Source organism: Lutra lutra, chromosome X (assembly GCF_902655055.1).
Source record: "Lutra lutra chromosome X, mLutLut1.2, whole genome shotgun sequence".
Lineage (NCBI taxonomy): Eukaryota > Metazoa > Chordata > Mammalia > Carnivora > Mustelidae > Lutra > Lutra lutra.
In genome coordinates this window covers 3,116,002-3,141,908 of record NC_062296.1, presented here as the reverse complement: position 1 = coordinate 3,141,908, position 25,907 = coordinate 3,116,002, and the positions used below count along the sequence as shown (strand labels likewise).

The 25,907-nt window shown below is 36.4% G+C and overlaps 1 protein-coding gene across 5 annotated transcripts in view; it reads right to left on the bottom strand.

Annotated features, from left to right (window-relative positions):
* Positions 1 to 25,907, bottom strand: part of GABRA3 (gamma-aminobutyric acid type A receptor subunit alpha3) — a 465,966-nt gene that overhangs the window by 13,787 nt on the left and 426,272 nt on the right. For 4 of the 5 annotated variants that reach the window (XM_047715987.1, XM_047715986.1, XM_047715991.1 and 1 more), the window contains one exon: positions 9,028 to 9,239. In XM_047715987.1, the coding sequence (XP_047571943.1) occupies positions 9,028 to 9,239 (212 nt within the window). Of the gene's footprint in view, positions 1 to 8,070; positions 8,188 to 9,027; positions 9,240 to 25,907 lie in introns of those variants that run through there. The other variant, XM_047715992.1, reaches the window with a different exon arrangement.

The window sequence follows — 25,907 nt, the reverse complement described above, 5'->3', positions numbered from 1 at the left end:
TCAAAATCTGCAAAAGATTATTAAAATATGTACTATTGTTTTGATTTTATTGAGATCTTGAATTTCTGAGAGTTTAGACCTTGTGTTTCCCAGCTTTATTGCTTGGTATATAAAGTGGCCTAATTGTAGCTTCTTTGTGCATTGTATATTTCATCATGCTATAGTGGATCTGACCAATTTAAGGCTTATGTTTGTAAGTTACATTTTAACTGATATTAATAGTGGCACTTTTTAATTTTTGTTTGGTTTTTATGTGCCTGATTTTGTAGCAAATGCCTATCTCTTTATTTTAATAGTCTTTGTTATTTTATTTTAGATATTAACTTTTGAATTTAAGGTACTCTGAGACTACTTCTCTGGCTGTTTTGTTGAGCCATTTTGATGAGATACAATAGAATGTAAAAGGGTCTTCTATTGTCCAAAGGCAATCTGACTTCCTTTTATATTAGTATCTTATTGTTTTATGGATCTATTTACAAATATAAAAGATAGAATTTTCTTTAATTCCCTAAATTATCCCTGTTTCTTCCATGATGAGTTTTTACAAAAAATCTTTGCTTTTTCTCTTTTACATTGCAAACTTCACTTTGATACTCCTTGATATGCCAAAATTATTTGACAACATAAAAGATGTATGTATGCTTAAAGAATCTGAGCTGAGCTTGTTGACTGGCTGAACACTTAAGATCAATTGGAAGCAGGAAATTTTTTATGGGGTACTTCAAAATGTACATATGTAATGGTCTTTATTCTCGAGACATTCAGCTTCTTTAGAAACTTCTGCCATTCTTCTGGAAAGTATACATTTGGCTGCAGACATTTTACGTGTTGGGCACTGAGATCTTGACTACTCTGTACACAGATTTTAACCAATATCCCTAGCTGCTTTATTCTCTGCTATACCAAGCACCTCCAACCCTGAGTTTCTTTAGGGTTCTATCTTACTCTAGCTTAATAGATTAGTTTTTATTCTCTTTCTACATTCATTCTTCTAAAAAAAATGTACTAAAATCTCTCGTTTGACTGAAATCCCTTCTCCAGTTTTCCTGGTGCTTATTTATACCTATTTTATTTCTTTACTCTCATTTTAGTGGGATCGTCAGAGGAAGCAGTGATAAACACATGTAGTTGATCCTCAGAAGACCACAGTTCATCTATTTTTCAGAATGCAATTATAAGGTAGTCATTTGTCTTCATTTGTAAGGGAGGGTGTTTTTTCCCATCTATTCCTTCTTTTCCTTTCATTTATAATCTCTCCTCTAACATTTTATCTCATCTCTAATCACAATACAACTCAGAAATAAATTTTTAAATCACTTATACTAGTTTTAAGTCTATTCTAGCTTTATAAATCAAATAAGGTTTAATGTTTCTCTAAAGTAGGAAAAAACCAAACTGAGTTTAGTTATCAATTAGATAGCAATTTAATTGGTATAGATTAATTTGCTATAGATAAATTAGATACGAATATTTCTTATTTTCAAAGCTTCATTTTTTTATGTGGGTCAGCAGTTCTCAGTGTTAGTTCCTTCACATTGTAAAAGTATAGAAAAAGTAGAGCACCCTCACATTAAAGATCCATTGTTCTGTGTTCTGTAGCTTTTGTTTTCTTTTTCCAAATCTCAAAATTGTATTCTTTTAGATAATTTAAATGTATTGACAATGGAGATGGACTAAAGAAAAAGACTGGTATCACCATTTTTGAAGAAGAGTTTAAATGATTCTTTTTGTCTTTTTTTTTTATTTTCAGCATTCCCTGGAATTGGAGAAATGGTCATCATTTTTGACATCCGAAGTCTCATATTAATCTATTCTAGTTCTCTCTCTGCCTTCAAACCATTCCTGTACCTCTTCCTAGCCATAAAAAAAAGTCTACTACAGTTTTCAAAAGACATACATAACAGCCTTTCAGATATCTGAAATTAGATAGATCATTCCCTTCAGATATGTGCCCCTTCTCCATTATAGTAACCAAACTGGAATAGTATGCTTTAAACATGGCTAAACCAGTATAGAATAAAAAGGGCTTATTATCTCACTTGTTCTAGGTAATTCTTAACTCAGACTCAAATTAATTTGGCTTTTTGAAAGTTACACCAGATGCAAGGCTTATATTAAATTTGTTTTTTCTCTATATCTCAGTGTCCTATTTATAATGGGAAATTATTGTTTCACTATCAAGAATTAATGTTTTTTTTGTATCTATGTATAAGAATTTGTTTGATTCAGCTAATGTTAATCTCTTGTTTTCAGCCTGTTCTCTCAAACTTTAGAAATTCTTTTTGATTCATAATTCAGAAGATAATCTTCTCCAACCAACATTCATTAATGTCAAGTTACAAATTTGAATTATTGATGACAACATGTAAGAGGAAAGGATCAAAGATGAACCCCTATGGACTATTCACAGGGACATCTATTCAGGTTGACATTGATTCATCAATCAATTCTATTTGACTTTAATCAGCCAACCAGTGACATCAGCCCAACTGGACTATTTTTTTCAACTTCTTTTCAAATTCTTCTTCATGAAGAATAAACAAAATAATAAAATAATAAAAAATAAAAGTAGTTAGATGTCTTGACAAAGTCTATGATATTCCCTGGTCTACCAGTCTAGTAAACTTTTAATGCAATTTTTTAAGGCTAGTTTGGCATAATTTCTTCTTAGTGGATTTATGCTAGATATCAATGAATAGTGTTAATTGCCCATAAAACATCTGTTTAATAACATATTCTAGGAAACTTTCATTTTAATATGTCGGAGTAAGGATATATTTTCTTCCTTTTCCTCTCTGGAATAAAGTAAAAACTATAAGAATAAGGAAAATGGGAGAAAAATCAAACTCCAGTTTTGATGAAATGTGAAAGCATTTTTAACACCGATCCCAAAAAGTAAGGACTTCCAAAGGCAGAAAAAAAATTGGATCAGAGTATAGAAGACACTGAGGATGTCTCTTACTCTGGAATTCAGACCAGAATAGAATTTTAGGAACAGAGTCTTAAAGGATACGTGGCATAACCTGAGTGAGGAAACAAATGACCCCCATTTTGAAACAAAATCAGTCTTCATACTGGTAGTGAGAACAACCTGAAACATTGTTTGACCACCATATAGTGGCAGAGGAGGTGGAGACTAGAATAATTAAATGATATAATACTACACACATGCATACACATACAAACACACACTGACACCTCTGCACCATACATAGAAGACTTTCCCATGAGCAAAGAAAACTTCTTGATAGGTAGAAGCAGAATCAAAACTACAAGGAGGAGTACTCCTAAGAATTTTATAGATAACAGATGATGCTCAAATTAATTAGTCTCAACTACTCAGTACTGTCCTACTCATTCTCTCAGTCCCTCCCCAAAATGATACTGTCACACATTGCAGGGCTAGTAAAGAATTCCCCTAATGCAACTTCATGTAATAATTGAAAACCAAAAAAAAAAAAAAGGTACTAATGCAAAATATGTTGCAAAAAGGGGGGATATTACCAATAAAGAATTGTGGAACAACATGAAAAAGCAAACATAAAACACATAAAAATATGTCAACAAGGATTATAATATTAATATAAGGAAAAATAATACTATCACAAAAATGAAGGTGAATAGGCACTGGTAAAAATGGTCAGAGACAGAGAAGACAGGCTTGAGAAAAATGAGCAAAGTGAAACTGAAAATAACAGTTAAAAATTATTTGAGAAAAACAATAGATATGGAAGACAAAGAAAGCTCTATGATTATATATATATATATATATATATATATATATAGTTCTGTGCTTTTAGGAAGAGAACAGAACACAGATAAATTTTAGGAAAGCTTTCTTAGAGCTTTCCTAAAACAAAGACTATTGTGAATCTATAGGCTTCTTCTCAAACTATTCTTAAAAAAAAGTAGAAATGGGAGGAAATTTTCCAAATTCATTCTATGAAGCCAATATTACCCCGATTCCAAAACCAGACAAAGCCTCCATTAAAAAAGAGAACTATAGGTCAATATTCCAGATGAACAGGAATGCAAAAATTCTCAAAAAATTACTAGCAAATCAAATCCGATAGTATATTAAAAGTATCATTCACCACAATCAAGTGGGATTTATTCTTGTGCTATAGGATGGTTTAATATTTGTAAACCAATCAAATGTGATACAACACATTAATAAAAGAAAGGATAAGAACCATGTATTCCTTTCAATAGACGCCAAAAAAGTATCTGACAAATTACAACATCAATTCATGATAAAATCCCTGAACAAAGTGGAGATAGAGGGAACATACCTCAACATTAATAAAGGCCACATATGAAAAGTCCACAACAAATATCATCCTCAATGGGGAAAAACTGAGTTTTTCCTCTACGTCAGGAGCAAGACAGGGATGTCCATTCTTGCCACTGTTATTTAACATAGTACTGGAAGTCCTAGCCTCAGCATTTAGACAACAAAAAGACAAAAAAACAAAAACCCAAAGACTCCACCAAAAATATCACTAGAGATGATAAAAGAATTCAGTAAAGATATAGGATATAAAATCAATATATAAAATCTGTTGTACTTCTATACACCAATAGTGAAGCAGCAGAAAGAGAAATCAAGGAATCAATCCCATTTACAATCGTACCCAAAACCATACTATACTATATATACTATATACTATATATATATACTGTATACTATATATATATACTATATATAGGAATAAACCTAATTGAAGAGCTAAAATATCTGTACTCTGAGAACTATAAAATGATGATGAAAAAAATTGAAGATGACACAAAGAAATGGAAAAATATTACATATTTATGGATTGGAAGAACAGAATTGTTAAAAGTTGTATACCATCCAAAGCCATCTACACATTTCATGACATCCCTATGAAAATACAAACAGTATTTTTCATAGCGCTAGAACAAACCATCCTAAATTTTGTATGGAACCACAAAAGACCCTGAATACCCAAAGCAATCTTGAAAAATAAAAGCAAATCTAGAGGCATCACAATTCCAGATTTCAAGTTATATTACAAAGCCTTGGTGATTAAGACAGTATGGTACTGGCAAAGAAAAAAAGAAAGAAAGAAAGAAAGAGAGAGAGAGAAAGAAAGAAAGAAAGAAAGAGAAAAGAAAAAGAAAGAAAGAAACATAGTTCAGTGGAACAGAAATGAACCCACAATTATATGGTCAGTTCATCTTTGACAAGGCAGGAAAGAATATCCAATGGAAAAAAAGATAATCTTTTCAACAAATGGTTTTAGGAAAGTTGGACAACAACATGCAAAGGAATGAAACTGGATCACTTTCTTACACTGTACACAAAAATAAATTCAAAATGGATGAAAGACCTAAATGTGAGACAGGAAATCATCAAACTGCTAGAGAACATAGGAAGCAACCTTTTTGATCTATGCCATAGTAACTTCTTACTAAATATTTCTCCTGAGGCAAAGGAAACAAAAGCAAAAATGAATTATTGGGACTTCAGCAAAATAAATAGCTTCTGTATAGCAAAGGAAACTACACAACTAAAAGGCAGCCTACAGAATGGGAAAAGATATTTGCAAATGACATATCTGATAATGGGCTAGTATCCAAAATCTATAAAGAAGTTATCAAACCCAATACAAAAACAAATAATCCAGTTAAGAAGTGGGCAGAAGACATGAATAGACACTTTTCCAAAGAAGACATCCAGATGGCTAACAGACACATGAAAAGATGTTCATCATCACTCATTATCTGGGAAATACAATCAAAACCACAATGAGATACCACCTCACACCTGTCAGAATAGCTAAAATTAATAAAGCAGGAAACAGATGTTGGGGAGAATGGAGAAAGGGGAACCCTCTCACACTATTCATGGGAATACAAACTGGTGCATCCATTGTGGAAAACAGCATGGAGGTACTTCAGAAAGTTAAAAATAGAACTACCTTATGATCCAGCAACTGCACTACTAGGTATTTATGCAAAGGACACAAAAATACTGATTGTAAGGGATACATGCACCCCCAATGTTTACAGCAGCAATGTCCACAATAGCCAAATTATGTAAAAAGCCCAAATGTCCACCAACTTATGAATGGATAAAGAAGTTGTGGTATATATACACAATGGAATATCTCTGAGCCATAATAAAATAACAAAATCTTGACATTTGCAATGATGTTGGATGTAGCTAGAGAATATTATGCTAAGCAAAATAAGTCAATAGAGGAAGACAATTATCATATCATTTCCCTTGTGCAGAATTTAAGAAACTAACCAGAGGATCATGGGGGAAGGGAGGGAAAAATAAAATGAGGTGAAATCAGAGAGGGAGACAAACCATAAGAGACTCTGAACTAAGTAAATAAACTGATGGTTGCAGGAGGGGAGGGGTATGGGGTAACTGGGTGATGGGCATTAAGGAGGGCATGTGATATAATGAGAACTGAGTATTATATGAACAGATGAATAACTGAACTCTATATTAGAAACTAATGATACACTAAATGTTAAATAATTGAATTTAAAAGTGTTTAAAAATAGAAGTGATATATAATGAAATATTACTGAGCCATAAAAAGAACAAAATCTTGACATTTACAATGATGTGGTTGGAGCTGGAGTGTAGTATGCTACGTGAAATAGTCAGAGAAAGGCAAATACCATGATTTAACTCATATGTGGAATGTAAGAAACAAAACAAATGAACACAAGGTGGGGAAGAGAGGCAAACCATAAAACAGATACTCAGCTATAGAGAACAGACTGATGGTTACTGGAGGGGAGGTGGGTGAGGTGTGGGTTAGATGGGTGATAGTCATTAAGAAGGGTACTTGTGATGAACACTGGGTGTTGTATGTAAGTGATTAAGTGATAAATCCCTAAATTGTACACCCAAAACTAATATTACACTATAGTTAACTAACTGGAATTTAAATAAATACTTGGGAAAAAAACCCTGCATGGTGTCCTAGAAAAAATTCATACAGATAGATCAAGATATATCCTTGAAAAGAAACTAGAATTTATAAATAAAAGATACATTTGTATGGGCTTCTAGGCCATAAAATCAAGTCCTCCATTGTGTAAGAGACTTTCAGGCTGGTTTTAAATTTCTTCATAACAGGGGCTCCTGGGTGGCTCAGTTGGTTAAGAATCTGGCTTCGGCTCTGGTCATAATCTCAGGGTTTGGGTACTGAACCATGCATCAGGCTCTGTGTTCAGTGGGGAGCTTGCTTCTCCCTCTCCCCCTGCCCCTACCCCATGCTCTCTCTCTCTCAAATAAATAAAGAGAATCTTTTAAAAAAATTCCTCATAGCAAAAAAAAAAAAAAATTCTTCATAGCAACAGTGATAGACGTGAATATAGCAATGAATGTCTATATGGACATCAGAGAGAGAATAGGACCCATGAATTATACAACAGCACAACTACAATTCAAGTATAAACAATTGACAGATGATTCTATACATGCAATATCATAGGAAATATTGTTCCCATGAGCCTTAAAAAATATTCTAGATGATAGCCTTGAGGTAACTAACCAATGAAAGGAAAAATGGGCCATCTTTTCAAAATAGTCCTTTTATCCATTTAAATGTAGAAATACACATAATTGACTATAGGTATTATGGCTGGCTCCATAAAAACATGTAAATGCTGTAAGACTTGACAACACAATAATGGTTTGACAATGCAGAAATAGCATAATAAACAAAAGTTAGGAAATTACAAGGACAGAGAAGGTGAGAGGTAAGGTAAGTATACTAATTTCCCTGTTTTGTAATGTGTGAGGGGTCAATAGACCTTGTTCATAGATGACAAATCAAGTATTAGATGGATTAATATATTTTAAGGATACAAAGGTAACAATTATGCTAAGTATAATAATAAAATCAACCCCAAATTTCCTATGATAGATATAACTAGTAGAAATATGTTTATTTCTTCATAATTTATACCAAGGACTTAATAAATTCTATCTAAGTAGTGAAAATCTAGTCTAAAATTTTGCCAACTCACCAGTCTGTATTCTATGAAATATATCTTTTCCTCCAGTTTGAAAATCTTCATTATCTTTTCTCTTCTCCATGATTCTTCATAGTACTGGAATGGTTCTGGGACCACATCTGCCAGTTCTTTTTAGCATCTTTGGATAGTCTTCATCTAGATCTAGAGATCTGAACTCTTTTAAAGCAGCCAAGGACAATAATCTTGATTTCACAGTATTTATGTTTTATTCCTACCATCTCTAGTTGGTTATTGTTTTTTTTTTCCTCCTTCCCATCTCTCAACCAATCCAACTAACATTTATTCAGCTTTTACTATGAATCAGGTGCTGTGCAAGAATACTGGCTAGTTAGGAAGATGATGTAGACAAGACCCTGCCCTCAAAATGTTCAGTCTAACGAGGAGGCAGATAAACAACTCTAATACAAATACAAGATTATAATAATAGGAGCACACTTCTCCTACCACAGGAAAAGCTAAAACTATCCAGATGATTCTTGGAAAGGTTCTATGGAGAAAATATCATTTAATCTGTGTTTTGAAGAATAAGCTGGGAAAAAAAAAGAATGAGTAGATCTTCACAAGGCAGGAAAAAAAAAAGAATAGTTTAGGTAGAGCATAAAAAGTTAAGCAGAGGCCCAGAAGGAATAATGATCACTTTAGTTTGAATGCAGTGGGAATATACTGAAAAGTGAAGGGCAGAATTGGCCCTAGAGACTGCACTTTTCTGGATGGCTTTGTAAGTACAATGTATTCTCTATGATTCTAGCAGTATCATACTTAGGGTCGGTCCCTCATCACAAGACATCAACCATACATGATACAAATCCTCTTTCTTTTGCCCCCAGCAAACACTCCACATTGCCAAGAAGCACTCCAGTTGAGAATTGGATTGATGACCCCAGTGAATAGCACACAGCCTTGGCCAGTTCCCACAGGCTGCAGGCTGCCCACTCCTGGTTCCAATACAGTTCTCTCAGGGAGTGCTTCCCAGCCCCCACCCTTGCTGTAGCTCACCTTCATCTCCAGGGCCTCTGGCACCTTCTTGCCTTCCCAAGCCCAACTCCGCTTGGTGAAGTAGTTAACAGTGGCAAATTCAATCAGCGCAGAAAATACAAAGGCATAACAGACGGCTATGAACCAATCCATGGCCGTCGCGTATGCCACTTTAGGTAAGGAGTTTCTGGCACTGATACTCAAAGTGGTCATGGTGAGAACAGTGGTGACACCTGGGGAGAGAGAAGATGAGAACAAGTTGCCACTAGAAGACATTTAGAACATATATGATGAGATCAGCAACTTTGATTTATGAGGAAGTTATACCCCACTCAAAATGGTCCCTTTAAAGTAAACAGAGAATGTCAACATGGGATGGTTCTACCTAGTAATTAACCCATCCCAGTTATCTCAGGAATAAGAATCTCCAGTAAAGCACTTCTAAAAGTTCTTCTCTAGTGGTGCCTGGGTGTCTCAGTCATTAAACATCTGCCTTTGGCTCAGGTCATGATCCCAGGGTCCTGAGATTGAGCCCTGCATTGGGCTTCCTGCTCAGTGGGAAGCCTGTTTCTCCCTCTCCTACTTGCCCTGCTTGTGTTCCCTTTCTCACTGTCTCTCTCTGTCAAATAAACAAATTCCTTAAAAAATGAAAATTCTCATCTAGCCTCTACTTAAATATTTCCATTAAAGAATAGGTAATCTACTTCATTGTAAGAACAATTTTTAATTATAAAAATCTTACTTTCTGAGCTGCAACCTGCCTTCCTCTAACTCCCAGCCTACTAACTGATCTCAGAGTTCTATCTCTGAAACACAGGAAAGAGAAGCCTGCTCCCTCCTTTCCAGGACAGGCCTTTAGAGAGTTGGAGGAGGTGGGGATGACTCCTCATGAGTCTGTTAATCTCCAGAATGGACATGGCCACTTCCTTCTCTTGATTCTCCTCCTTCCCCATTCTGATAGTTCTCTTCTGAACAGCCCAGAACCTGAGCCAGAGACTCAGGGTTTTCACTTCTCTTACTGTAGACAATATTCTCCTAATACTGCAACAAACCATTGTAGGAAATGGTACTTTAACCATATCACAGTCCAGGTCCTATTGAGCTTTGTGGACAACCAAAGCTATTTCAATATCTGTTTCTTGTGGATTTTTGTCAAACCAGAGCTTGCTTTTAGATCAACTGTTTCTTTTTATTGGTGATGTTATTAACCTAAATTTAAGACTTCCATTTATTCACTTTTAAATTCTATTAAAACTATTTTTTCTACTCTGTATTTTAGATATACATATGAGCTATAGTGTTGTGGTTAACAATATAAGCTTTGCAATTAGATTGAAAATAGACTGAAATTCTGGCAATTACACTTACTAGAAATATACCTAGGACAAGGAGATTTACCCCCACTAAGCCTGTTTTATTATGTGTAAAATGTGTGATTATACCAGACTCAGAAATTTGTTGGGGGATCCAATGAGATGATGTTTATAAAGCCCATAGCACCTATATATGGCAGAAAGTAAACACTCAAGAAATAGTAGCTTCTATAATTAACATTTCTTTTATTTTTGCTATTAACGAGAAGAGTGTCATAATTAGATAATTAATTATAGTGGTATAATTATAAACATATTTTAAGTAACATTATAATAATAATAATTTTATCATTGTTAGCAAAAGTATTCTAGCCTCAAATAGCTACACTAGAAATTAAAAGTCCTGGACTCTGCCACTTACTTGCTTCGTATCTTGGGTAATTTGTTTCATCTCTCTATGCCTCCATTCTCCCCATCTATGAATATTTTCTATAGTCTCTATACCCTAGAATTTTGACGAGGCAATTTTTGTACCCAAAGACATCTAGACTTCATGAAGAGGGAGTAGTCAGACCCTCTTTCTGACTGTTGGAATGCTCAAGAGGATGGAGAATGTGGGTCTGGATCAAGTAGGGGCATGGAAAGTAGTCCTGATGTGGTGAGATACATAGAAAAGCAAGCAGAGTGGCCAAGTTAAGCTGGCAGAGTAGTAGGGGGACCATGAAATTGCCTTGTCCTTCAAATACAACTAGACCAACATTTAACTATTTTAAACAATGAGGAAGATGAGCTGAGGACTAAGGAAACAATCTACACAGTTGGAGGAAGAGAGGTGGCACATGTGAGACTTATCTTTTTTTTTAAGATTTTATTTCTATATTTGACAGACAGAGATCACAAGTAGGCAGAGAGGCAGGCAGAGAGAGAGGGGAAGCAGGCTCCCCACTGAGCAGAGAGTCCAACATGGGACTCGATCCCAGGACCCCAAGATCATGACCCAAGCCGAAGGCAGAAGCTTTACCCACTGAGTGACCCAGGTGCCCCAAGAGACTTATCTTGACAAATCAGAGCACAGCTACGTAAAGGTCCAAACACTCTCCACTATAAGCAAGTAGGAACTCTGTAGAGGAAGGACGAGTGGGAAAGAGCAGGCAAAACACAACAGCAGAGTGTACACAGCATATACCAGAAACACTTCCTAAAGGTTTTATTGTTGTTGTTATAGTTTTTGCTGGTTTCTTTTTTTCTACCCTCCTTTCTCTTCTGAATACAATGACTAGACAAAGAAATTCATCCCCTCAAAAACAAAAACAAAAAAACAGGAGGTAATTCTGCCTGGGATTTCATCAAAAAGGATATAAGTAATATGTCTGGACTAGAATTTAAAATAATGATTATAAAGATAGTAGTTGCACTTGGAAAAAGCATAGGAGACACTAGAAAATCCCTTATTATAGAAATATAGAAATAAAAGAACTAAAATCTAATGGGGTCAAAATTAAAAGTGCTGTTACTGAGATACGGTCATAAATTAAGTCTTTAACAGCAAGGATAAATGAGGTAGAAGAGAGCATTGTTAATATAAAAGACAAAATGATGGACAATGAAGCTGCAAAGAAGAAAGACAACACCTGGATCATGAAGGTAGACCTCGAGAACTCAGCAATTCCATAAAGTGAAATAATATCCAGATAATAAGGGTCCCAGAAGATGAAGAGCAGAAGAGAAGGACAAAAGTTTTATTTGAATAAATTATAGCTGAGAACTTCCCTAATTGGGGGAGGTAACAGACATTCAAGTCCAGGAGTCACAAAGAATCCCCCTCAAAATCAATAAAAATATGAAATATGAAACTTCCAAATTTTAAAGAAAAAGAGAAAATCCTGGAAGTAGTTTAGGACAAGAGGTCCTTAGCCTACAAGGGTAGACACATAAAGTGGATAGCAGACCTGTCCAGGTGACCTGGCAGGCCAGAAAGGATTGGCATGATATATTTGATGTGCTAAATGGGAAAAATATGCAGCAAAAAGTACTGTATCCAGCAAAGGTGGCATTTAGAATATAAGAAGACATAAAGAGTTTCCAGGACAAACAAAGACTAAAGGAATTAGTGAACACTAAACCAGCCCTATAAGAAATAATATCCTATCCACAAAGAGAGAGTCCAAACATGACAAAGACCAGAAAGGAACAGAGACAATCTACAGAAACAGTGATCTTACATGTACTACAATGGCACTAACTTCATATCTTTCAACAATTATTCTTTTTTTATACAAAAATATTTTATTTCTGATTGTGTTATGAGTGAGAGTAAAAAATAATTATGGGGCACCTGGAGTGGCTCAGTTTGTTGGGCAATTGCCTTTGACTCAGGTCATGATCCTGGAGTCCCAGGATCGAGTCCCCCATTGGACTCCCTGCTCTGCAGGGAGTCTGGTTCTCCCTCTGACCTCCCCTTCTCATGCTCTCTTTCATTCTCTCTTTCTCTCTCAAATAAATAAATAAATAAATCTTTTAAAAAATAATTATTCTAGGGGCGCCTGGGTGGCTCAGTGGGTTAGGCCGCTGCCTTCGGCTCAGGTCATGATCTCAGAGTCCTGGGATCGAGCCCCGCATCGGGCTCTCTGCTCAGTGGGGAGCCTGCTTCCTCCTCTCTCTCTGCCTGCCTCTCTGCCTGCTTGTGATCTCTCTGTCTAATAAATAAATAAAATCTTTAAAAAAAAATAAAAAAAATAATAAAAAATAATTATTCTGAATGTAAATTGACTAAATGCTCTAATCAAAAGTTACAGGGTATCAAAACAGATTAAAAAAAGACCCATTGATATACTGCTTACAAGGAATTCATTTTAGACTCAGTCACCACCAGATTGAAAGTGAGGGTTTAGAGGACAATTTTTCATGCAAATGGACATCGAAAGAAAGCTGGAGTAGCCATTCTTATATATTGTAATAAGAGATAAGAAGGACACTATATCATAATGAAAGGATCTATCCAACAAGAACATCTAACAATTATAAATATTTATACTCCTAACATGGGAGCAGCCACATATATAAACCAATTAATAACAAAATTAAAGAAACACACTGATAATAACAATTATAGTAGGGGACTTTTACCTTATTGACATCAATGAACAGATCATCTAAACAGAAGATCAACAAGGAAACAAGGGCTTTGAATGACACAGTGGACCAGATGGACTTCACAGATATATACAGAACATTCCATCCCAAAGCAGCAGAATAAACATTCTTCTCAAGTGCACATAGAGCATTCTCCATAATAGATCACATACTGGGTAAAAAATTAGGTCTCAACTAGTATAAAAATGATTGAAATTACTATACGGATATTTTTAGACCACCATTCTTTAAAACTTGAAGTCAACTACAAGAAAACATTTGGAAAGACCACAAATACATGGAGGTTAGAGAACATACTACCAAAGAATGAATGGGTCAGCCAGGAAATTAAAGAAGAATATATTTTTTTAAAGATTTATTTATTTAAAGGAAGGAGAGTGAGCACAAGCAGGGGGAGCAGCAGTCAGAGGGTGAGGGAGAGGGAGAAACAGGCTCCCTGTTTTGTAGAGCTCAATCCCAGGACCCTGGTATCATGACCTGAACCAAAGGCAGAAGCTTAACTGACTGAGCCACCCAGGTGCTGCAAGAAGAATTTTTAAAAATCATGGAAGCAAATAAAAATGAAAACATGACAATTCAGAGCTGATGGGATGTGGCAGTCCTAAGAGATATGTATATAGCAATATAAGCCTTTCTTAAGAAAAAAGAAAAGTCTCAAATACACAACCTAACCTTACACCTAAAGGAGCTGGAAAAAGAACATCAAAATAAAGCCTAAATCCAGTAGGAAAAGGAAATAATAAAGAATAGAGCAGGAATCAATGATACAGAAAAAAAAAAAAAAAAACAGAACAGATCAGCAAAACTAGGAGTTGATTCTTCGGAAGAATTAATAAGATTGATAAGGCCCTAGACAGACTTACCAAAAAGAAAAGAGGAATGACCCAAACTAATAAAACCTTGAATAAAACAGGAGAGAGCAAAACCAACATCAAAGAAATGCAAACAATTATAAGAGAATATTATGAGGAATTATACGCCAACAAATTAGGCAGTCTGGAAGAAATGGATGCATTCCTAGAAATATATAAACTACCAAAACTGAAAGAGAAAGAAATAGAAAATCTGAACAGACCCATAACCAGCAAAGAAATCTAACCAGTAATCAAAAATCTCCCAACAAACAAGTGTGCAGGGCTGGATGGTCTCCCAGCAGAATTCTACCAAACATTTAAAGAAGAATTAATACCTATTCTCTGAAACTTTTTCAAAAAAGTAGAAATGGAAGGAAAAATTCCAAACTCATTCTATGAGGCCAACATTACCTTGATCCCAAAACCAGATAAGACTCCATCAGAAAAAAGAATTACATACCAATATCCTTGATGAAGAAGGATGCAAAAATTCTCACCAAGACACTAGCTAATAGGATCCAAGAGTATATTAAAAGGATTATTCATCATGATCAAGTGGGATTAATTCCTGTGCTGCAAGCATGGTCCAACATCCACAAATCAATCAGTGTGATACATCAAATTAAAAAAAAAAAGAAAGGACAAGGACAATACGGTCATCTCAATAGATGCAGAAAAAGCATTCAAAAAAATACAGCATCTTTCCTTGACAAAAACTCTGTCACATAGGGATAGAGGGAACATATGTCAATATCATAAAAGCCATATACAAAAAACCCACAGCAAATATCATCCTCAGTGGGAAAAAACCAAGAGCTTTCCCCCTAAGGTCAGGGCCATATAAGAATGTCCACTCTCAAGAACCACATGGTCCCTTCAATTGATGCAGAAAAAGCATGTGACAAGATACAGAATCCATTCCTGATTAAGGCGTTTCAAAGTATAGGGGTAGAGGGAACATTCCTGAACTTCATCAAATCTATCTATGAAAAACCCACAGCAAATATCATTCTCAATGGGGAAAAGCTGGCAGCTTTCCCTTTGAGATCAGGAACATGACAAGGATGCCCACTCTCACCACTCTTGTTCAACATAGTACTAGAAGTCTTAGCAAGAGCAATCAGACAACAAAAAGAAATAAAAGGTATTCAAATTGGTAATGAAGAAGTCAAACTCTCTCTCTTAGCAGAGGACATGATACTTTATATGGAAAACCCAAAAGACTCCACCCCTAAACTACTAGAACTCATACAGCAATTCAAGTAATGTGGCAGGATACAAATCAATGTACAGAAATCAGTTGCTTTCTTATACACTAACAATGAAAATACAGAAAGGAAAATTAGAGAATCAATTCCATTTACTATAGCACCAAGAACCATAAGATACCTAGGAATAAACCTAACCAAAGAGGTAAAGGATATATACTCAAGGAACTACAGAACACTCATGAAAGAAATTGAAGGTGCAAAAAGATGGAAGACCATTCCATGCTCATGGATCAGAAGAATAAACATTGATAAAATGTCTATACTGTCTAGAGCAATCTATACTTCCAATGTCATTCCGATCAAAATTACACCGGCATTTTTCAAAGAGTTGGAACAAACAATCCTAAAATTTGTATGGAACCAGAAGAGACCCCGAATTGCTAAGGAAATGTTGAAAAAGAAAAACAAAACTGGGGGCATCACATTGCCTGATTTCAAGCTTTACTACAAAGGTGTGATCACCAAGACAGCATGGTACTGGCATAAAAACAGACACATAAACCAGTGGAACAGAGTTAAGAGAGTCCAGACATGGACCGTCAACTCTATGGTCAAATAATCTTCGACAAAGCAGGAAAAAATATACAGTGGAAAAAAGACAGTCTCTTCAATAAATGGTGCTGGAAAAACTGGACAGCTATTTGTAGAAGAATGAAACTGGACCATCCTCTTACACCATACACAAGGATAAATTCGAAATGGATAAAAGACTCAATGTGAGGCAGGAATCTATCAAAATCCTAGAGGAAAACATAGGCAGTAACCTCTTCAACACTGGCACAGCAACTTCTTTCAAGATATGTCTCCAAAGACAAAGAAAACAAAAACAAAAATGAACTTTTGGGACTTCATCAAGATAAAAAGCTTCTGCACAGCAAAGGAAATAGTCATCAAAACAAAGAGGCAACCCATGGAATGGGAGAAGATATTTGCAAATGACAGTACAAAGGGCTGATATCCAATATCTATAAAGAACTCCTCAAACTCAACACACACAAAACAGATAATCATGTTAAAAAATGGCAGAAGACATGAACAGACACTTCTCCCATGAAGACATACAAATGGCTAACAGACACATGGAAAAATGTTCATCATCACTAGCCCTCAGGGAGATTCAAATCAAACCACATTGAGATACCACCTTACACAAGTTAGAATGGCCAAAATTAACAAGACAGTAAACAACGTGTGTTGGAGAGAATGTGGAGAAAGGGGAACCCTCTTACACCATTGGTGGAAATGCAAGTAGGTGCAGCCACTTTGGAAAACACTGTGGAGGTTCCTCAAAAAATTAAAAATAGAGCTACCCTATGACCCTGCAATTGCACTACTGGGTATTTACCCTAAAGATACAGATGTAGTGAAATGAAGGGTCATCTGTACCCCAATGTTCATAGCAGCAATGACCACAGTTGCCTAACTGTGGAAAGAACCAAGATGTCCTTCAACAGACGAATGGATAAAGAAAATATGATCCATATATACTTGGATTATTATGCCTCCATCAGAAAGGATGAATACCCAACTTTTGTATCAACATGGATGGGACTGGAAGAGATTATGCTGAGTGAAATAAGTTATGCAGAAAGAGTCAATAATCATATGGTTTCACTTATTTGTGGAGCATAAGGAATAACACGGAGGACATGGGGAGATGGAGAGGAGAAGGGAGTTGGGGGAAATTGGAGGGGGAGACAAACAATGAGAGACTGTGGACTCTGAGAAACAATCTGAGGGTTTTGGATGGGAGGTTGGGCAAGCCTGGTGGTGGGTATTATGGAGAGCACGTATTGCATGGAGCACTGGGTGTGGTGCATAAACAATGAATTCTGGAATACTGAGAAGAAATTTTAAAAAATAAATCAAAATTAAAAAAAAAACACTAATATGCCATTGAAAACCTTCCAGGGTACAATGTAGAAATATTGCCAAGGCAAAAGGTTAAAGTGTCCTTCACTGAGAAGATGCTGACACAGGACACAACATTGATGAACCTTGAGCACATTATGATAAAGGAAATAAACCAGTAAAAGAAGACAACTATTGCATGAGGTCATTTACATCCATTTTCTAGAGTACCTAATCTCCTAGAGACAGGAGGTAGAATAGTGCTTTCTAGGAGTTGGGTGGTATGGGAAATGGGGATTATTCAGTGGGTACAGAGTCTCACCATAGCAAGATGAAAATGTTCTGGACATTGGTTGCACCACAATGTCAGTATACTTAATACTGCTGGACTGTATATTTAAGATGATGAAAATGGTTAATTTTATGTTATATGTATTTACTGTCAGTAAACAGTTTAAAGCCTGAAAAACCCTGCAAGCAAGGATAATGGAATTTTTCTTTAAAAATCTTGATTAGACTAATCAATAGGAGTGTATATCTCCATTATTTTCTGAGTCTTAAAAGTAATGGTTTCCATGTCAGACTGTTTTTGGTATGTCTAACATGTAAGCCCTGATGGGGAAGAGATCTAGAAGCAGCTCTCTAGGTAGGATGGGACTGGAAGAGATTATGCTGAGTGAAATAAGTCAATTATGCTGAAAGAGTCAATTATCATATGGTTTCCTCATCATTAGAATGAGAGACCAGATCATTCTGATCTTAATTCAAACACTGACTGCCTTGGATAACAGATGTGTGTAGACAAACCCAGGAAGCCAAGGAAAAGAAATGCTTGGTTTTTAAGACTTTCTTTTAAACAGAGAGTTGAAAATCTGAGTGATGTCCCTGTTTTGTTTTCCAGGACACAATATATGAAAGTACATGGTGTGCTCTGTTTTAACCTTGCACATGACCTGGGGCACCACGGACTACAGAGAATGGTCAGAAACTGACTGCAGATTAAAATGAACCACAACTTTCCTTTTTGTCTTTTGATTTATAAACAACAAGACAATTATTGAAAACTCAATCACATTTTCACTTCAATAAAATATCTGCAAATGGAAATTTTATGTTATCTGATCAAAATGGCTGCTTTAAAAGATTAACAAGACAGGAAACAACAAATGTTGGGGAGGATGTGGAGAAAGGGGAACCCTCTTACACTATTGGTGGGAATGCAAGTTGGTGCAGCCACTTTGGAAAACAGTGTGGAGGTTCCTCAAAAAATTAAAAATAGAGCTACCCTATGACCCTGCCATTGCACTATTGGGTATTTACCCTAAAGATACAGATATAGTGAAAAGAAAGGCCATATGTTCATAGCAGCAATGTCCACAATTGCTGAACTATGGAAAGAACCAAGATGCCATTCAATAGAGGAATGGATAAAGAAGATATGGTCTATATATACTATGGAGTATTATGACTCAATCAGAAAGGATGAATACCCAACTTTTGTATCAACATGGACAGGACTGGAGGAGATTATGCTGAGTGAAATAGGTCGAGCAGAAAGAGTCAATTATCATGGTTTCTCTTACTTGTGGAGCATAAAGAATAACACAGAAGACATTGGGTAAAGGAGAGGAGAAGTGAGTTGGGGGGAATTGTTGGGGGAGACGAACCATAGAGACTGTGGACTCCAAGAAACAAACTGAGGGTTTTGGAGGGGAAGGAGGTGGGGAGTTGGGAGGACCTAGTAGTGGGTATTAAGGGGGCACGTATTGCATGGAGCACTGGGTGTGGTACATAAACAATGAATCTTGGAACACTGAACAAAATAAAATAAAATTTAAAAATATAATAATTTCAGCAAACCGAGGGGGGAATAAATGAATGTCCACTCTCACCACTGTTGTTCAACATAGTAATGGATATCCTAGCCTCAGCAATCAGACCACAAAAAGAAATTAAAGCCTTACAAATTGGCAAAGAAGATGTGAAATTTTCCCTCTTCACAGACAACGTGATACTCTATGTAGAAAACCCAAGACTGCACCAAAAAATTGCTAATAATGGTACAGGACTTCAGCAAAGTAGCAGGATGTAAAATCAATACACAGAAGTCAGTTGCATTTCTATACACTAACAATGAGACAGAAGAAAGAGAAATCAAGGAATAGATCCTATTTACAATTGCACCAAAAAAGGCAAAATACCTAGGAACAAACTTAACCAAGGAGGTAAAGGATCTGTACTCTGAAAACTATAGAACACTTACAAGAGAAATTGAGAAAGACACAAAGAAATGGAAAAATATTCCAAGCTCATGGATTGGAACAACAAATATTGTTAAAATATCTATGCTACTTAAAGCAATCTACACATTAAAAGCAATCCCTATCAAAATACCATCAGCATTTTTCACAGAGTTGGAATAATCCTAAAATTTGTATAGAAACAGAAAAGACACTGAAAAGAACTTATCAAACTCAACATCCAAAAAGCAAAAAAATCTGGTCAAGAAATGGGCAGGAGACATGAACAGACATTTTCCAAAGAAGACATACAAACGACCAACAGACACATGAAAAAATGCTCAACATCACTCAGCATCAGGGAAACACAAATCAAAACCACAATGAGATACTACCTCACACTAGTCAGAATGGCTAAATTTAACAACTCGAAACAACAAATGTTGGTGAGGATGCAGAGAGAGGGGGACCTTCTTACACTGTTGGTGGGAGTGCAACTGGCACAGCCACTCTGGAAAACAGTATGGAGGTTCCTCAAAAAGTTAAAAATAGAGCTACCGGGGCATCTGGGTGGCTCAGTGAGTTAAGGCCTCTGCCTTCAGCTCAGGTCATGATCCCAGGGTCATGGGATCGAGTCCCGCATCAGGCTCTCTGCTCAGTGGGGAGCCTGCTTCCCCCCCTCTCTCTGCCTGCCTCTCTGCCTCCTTGTGATCTCTGTTTGTCAAATTAATAAATAAAATCTTATAAAATGGTTTCACTTATTTGTGGAGCATAACAAATAGCATGGAGGACAAGGGGAGATGGAGAGGAGAAGGGAGTTGAGGGAAATTGGAAGGGGAGGTGAACCATGAGAGACTATGGACTCTGAAAAACAATCTGAGAATTTTGAAGGGGTGGGGGGTGGGAGGTTGGGGGCACCAGGTGGTGGGTATTGTAGAGGGCACGGATTGCATGGAGCACTGGGTGTGGTGCAAAAATAATGAATACTGTTATGCTGAAAAAAATAAAAAAATTAAAAAAACAAAATAATATGTGAAAACGAAAAAAAAAAAATAAAAAAATAGAGCTACCCTATGATCCAGCATTTGCACTGCTACGTGTTTATCCAAAGGAAACAAACATAGTGATTGAGGGCTGCTAGAGGGGAGGTGGGTGGGAAGATGGGGTAATTGAGGGATGGGCATTAAAGCGGGTACTTGAAGTAATGAACACTGGGTGTTGTATGCAACTGATGAATCAGTGAAATCTACCTCTGAAACTAATAATACAGTATATGTTAATTAAATTCAATTTAAATAAAAATTTAAAAAATAAAAGCAAGAAGAAAAGGCCTCTTAACTCTACCCAGAGAGTCAGCTGTGTATGCTATAGCCTCTTGGGTTTCTTTAATATCTTCGTCCCTCATGTACCATACTTATATATTTGCTATGTAAATGAAAATTCAAACTGGAAAAGTCAGTACAATTTCAAGAGAAAGACCCTAAGGAAGCACCTTTGTAAAAACTATGTAGTCATCAAGGCTGATTAGCAAATCAAATTTTAAGCCCTGTCAGGAATCAGCTACTTAGCCAATGCCTATTAACAAACTATCTGAATTTTTATCCTGGTAAGTTCTGAGACTGAACCCAAGGCTCAGTAATCTTCTCACCACACTGGGCAAGCAGTGATTCATGGGAGAAACAAGCTACCTCATTTATGGTTATTAGAAAATGCAATTGGCTACCTTGGCACAGCCATAGCAGTGTGCCAATGGATGAATGGAGAGAACTCTACTGCACATAAGTGTTTCTATATCATAACTCAGTAGAATTTTCTAGAATCCTAGTTTCTGGAGCTTAATTAGAATAGTCATCTTGTGAAAAGCTCCTGGCTAGTTATCTGGTAGAACACCCAATCAAGCATTTACACTTCATGGATGGACAATGAGTTTTGGCATTTTAAGAGAGGCAGTCCTACCACCCAGTGCTTTTTTTTCAAGACTCTTCTAGAAAGTATTTTGTGACTGCCTCAAACTCACTTTCTTTGAGTACTTCTAAAATTCTAGGACACTTCTTTGACAACACATGTCTGTCTGTACTACCAAAGCAGGAGCTGCTTGAGAATAGGGATCATTAGTAATCTGTCTCTATCCCCTCAGCCCTGAATATAATACCTGGCACAGAGTAACCCCCTAGTACCTGTGTGAGGAGTGAAACTGCTGTGAACAGCCTGCAACCCATGTAATACTGCAATACATGTGTTCCCATCAGAGTGAAGAATGCACTTTTCTTAGAATAACTATAAAATCATTGTATTAGTTCTTATTCTTTTCTTTTCTCCAACATTAACAACTGTCTATTCTGTGCCACACAGAGTAAGATCCTAGGGATACAAAAATCAAATCATTTCAGACTACAGCCTTCAAAACAAGCATTCATTTTCCTCAGGAGACAATTAGAATTAATCATACTTCATGTACCCACTGAACTTAGTACCACAAAGGGGAAGCTTTTTGTTAATTCACTGTCAGTCAGGCTTAATCATGTTCCAGAAAGTACGTTAGTGAATATGACCCAGTCACTCATTTTTTTCTTAACAATCGCTTTCTCCCTAACTCTTCTAACTCTCCAACTCTGCTTTTCTATGGCCAGCAGATTCATATTCTCAACCTCTTCTTCAAATGCACAATCTCTTTTGATCTTAAAACCTGACTGTCAGGGCACCTGGGTGGCTCAATGGGTTAAAGCCTCTGCCTTCGGCTCAGGTCATGATCCCAGGGTCCTGGGATGGAGCCCCGCATCGGGCTCTCTGCTCAGCAGGGAGCCTGCTTCCTCCTCTCTCTCTGCCTGCTTCTCTGCCTACTTGTGATCTCTGTCTGTCAAATAAATAAAATCTTTAAAAAAACTGACTCTCATACTGAGTGTACTAGTTTATGTTCTCAAAATGTGGTTATCATTCAAAATCAAGAACTCAGGAGATCAAGGTACATATTTTCTTTGATCTCTAGTATTCCTTAGACCATTACACTATCATAGTAATTTTTAAAAAGATTTTATTTATTTATTTGACACAGAGAGAGAGAGAGATCACAAGCAGGCAGAGAGGCAGGCAGAGAGAGAGGGGGAAGCAGGTCCCTGCCGAGCAGAGAGCCTGATGGGGGGCTCGATCCCAGGACCCTGAGACCATGACAGGCGCCGAAGGCAGAGGATTAACCCACTGAGCCATCCAGGTGCCTTTACACTATCAATGTCTGATGCTAATCTGTGCTTCTTTGAGATTTCTACCATCTGGTAATACCCCTTTTCACTCTTTCTCATTGGTATTGTCTATAGAATACTTCCATCAACCCAAATGTTCCTTTGGGACGATTCCAGCCCCTCCTTGGCCCCAGGTAACCACTCCCCTGCTTTCTTTCCATGTGGTTAGATCTTTTTCCCCCTAAATTTCATACATATCATACAGTATGTACTCATTAGTCTTTGGCTTTCCTTTGGCTTTCCTCACCCAGCATTCATTCAGGGTCATTCATGTTGCTGCATCTATCTTTAGTTCATTCCTCTTAACTTCAGAGTAGCATTCCACTGCATTGACATAACATAATTTGTTTATCCATTCACCTATTAATGGACATCTGGACTATTTCCAGGGTTCAACTATTATAAATAAAACTGCTGCGAAGATTTATGTGTAAGTCTTTTTGTGAGCACATGTTTTCATTTTTCTTAGTAAACACCTAGGGATGGAACTTCATGATTATATTATAAGCATGCGTTTAACTACAGGAGACTGCCAGGTTTCTAAAGGGTTTATACCATTTAACATTCCCATTAGATGTATGAGTTTCAGTCAGCATGAATCTTTGACTTATGAAAATTAAATATTAATTGGTACCTTTACACATTTCCCTGACAATGAAAGTCCTTAGAACATTTTATTTCCATTTCAACTTATATACACTACATTATGGTCTAGTCTTTCACTCTAGATATATTGTATGCACAATAAGCCACTGTTAATATTTTATACATTCCATAGTCATTTAGCCTTCCCCATATATTAATTATTTTCACTTTTAAAATGCATCTTAGGGGCACTTGGGTGGCTCAGTGGATTAAGCCTCTGCCTTCAGCTCAGGTCATGATTTCAGGGTCCTGGGATCGAGCCCCACATCGGGCTCTCGGCTCAGCAGGGAACCTGCTTCCCCCCTCTTTCTCTGCCTGCCTCTCTGCCTACTTGTGATCTCTCTGTGTCAAATAAATGAATAAAATCTTTAAGAAATGCATCTTAAACCTTCCTTCTGGAATAATTTTCCTATTGCTTGAAGAATTCGCTTTAGTGAGGGTTTGATGATAATTTTTAATTCTATGATAAATTTTTAGGTTTTTTTTAATGAAATGGTCTTTATTGTTTCTGTTGAAGTCAAGGTAGTCTATTTATTATTACTTTAAACAATGCACTTTTTTCTTAGTCTACTTTAAAGACTTTTCTTTTCTTTTTCTTCTTTTTTGGTTGTTTCCAAAAGCCTCACTATAATGTGTCTCTGTTTGTCTTTTACTTTATTCTACTTGGGTTCATGGAGCTTTTTGTAATTGTGCCTTTCTGTCCTTTATCAGGCTTGGACAGGATTCAGCAACTGTCTCTTCAAAACTTGCTTCTATACCATTCTTTCACTTTTTTTCTTCTAGGATTCCAATTACTTCTATATTAGACCTTTTCAATAAATCATACATTGTTTCCCTCTCTTCTGCATTTTACACATTTTTGTCTTTCTAGGCCTCATTCTAACTATTTTCTTTCAGTTCATGGGTTTTCCTTTCAATTGTATCTAAACCACTGAGTTTTTATGTATATTTTTAACTTTTAGAATTTCCAGTGCGTTTGCTCTCTCATGCTCTCTTTTTCTCTACACACACTGTCTATATGATAGAATTATCATGTTAATTTCACCTACTTAAACACGTTCATCATAGCTATTTGAAAGTTTGATAACCCAAATATCTGGAGTTTTAGTAGGTCAGTATTTTTTAATTGGTTTATAAATTACATACAATAAAATAAAATAGTTTGGTTGTACATTTCAAATTGCTTAGGCAAGGGGCACCTGCGTGGCTCAGTCATTAAGTGTCTGCCTTTAGCTCAGGTCATCAGCCCAGAGTCCTTGGATTGAGCCCTACATCGGGATCCCTGCTCTTCAGGAAGCCTGCTTCTCTGTCTCCCACTCCTCTTGCTTGTGTTCCCTCTCCCACTCTCTATCTCTGTAAAATTAATAAAATCTTTTAAAAAACCCAAGTAAATAAAATCTTTTTTAAAAAAATACAAAAAACAAACAAAAAGAAACAAATTACTTGGGCAAATGTACACAGTTGTATAACTACTACCCCAGTGAAGATATAGAATATTTACCAATATGTGCCCTTATACCCATTTTCAGTAAATCCATCACCCCAGAGGAAAGCGCTACTTTGGTTTATAACACTGTAGCTTAGTTTTATCTGTCTTAGAATTTCATATAAATGAAATCATGTATTATGTACTATTTTGTGTCTAGCTTCTTAGTTCGACATAATTTACTCATTTATTTATTATGTTATATTAGTCATGATTAGTTTTTGATGTTGTGTTCCCTGATTCATTATTTGTGTATAACACCCAGTGATCCATGCAATATGTGCCCTCCTTAATACCCATCACCAGGGGGCACTTGGGTGGCTCAGTGGGTTGGGCCTCTGCCTTCAGCTTGGGTCATGATCTTCAGGTCCTGGGATCGAGCCCCACATCGGGCTCCCTGCTCAGTGGGGAGCTTGCTTCCCCCCCCTCTCTCTCTCTGCCTGCCTCTCTGCCTACTTGTGATCTCTTTCTGTCAAATAAATAAATAAAATACTAAAATAAAATACCCATCACTGGGCTAACCCATCCCCCAATCTCCTTCCCTCTAAAACCCTCAGTTTGTTTCTTGGAGTCCATAGTCTCTCATGACATTATTTTGGAGATTCACTGTTATGTGAATCAATAATTGTCAATGCACTGTATGAATATCTGTATGAATATGCCACAATATAAACACCCATTCACTGGTTGATAAACATCTGGATATTTTCCAATTTGGGACTTTATGAATAAAGATATTATGACCATTGTTATATAAGCTTTTATATATGTATAAGCCTTTTATATGTATTTTCATTTCACTTGGGTATGAAGTGAAATACCTACATTTTTGGGTAAATGTATTAACTTTAT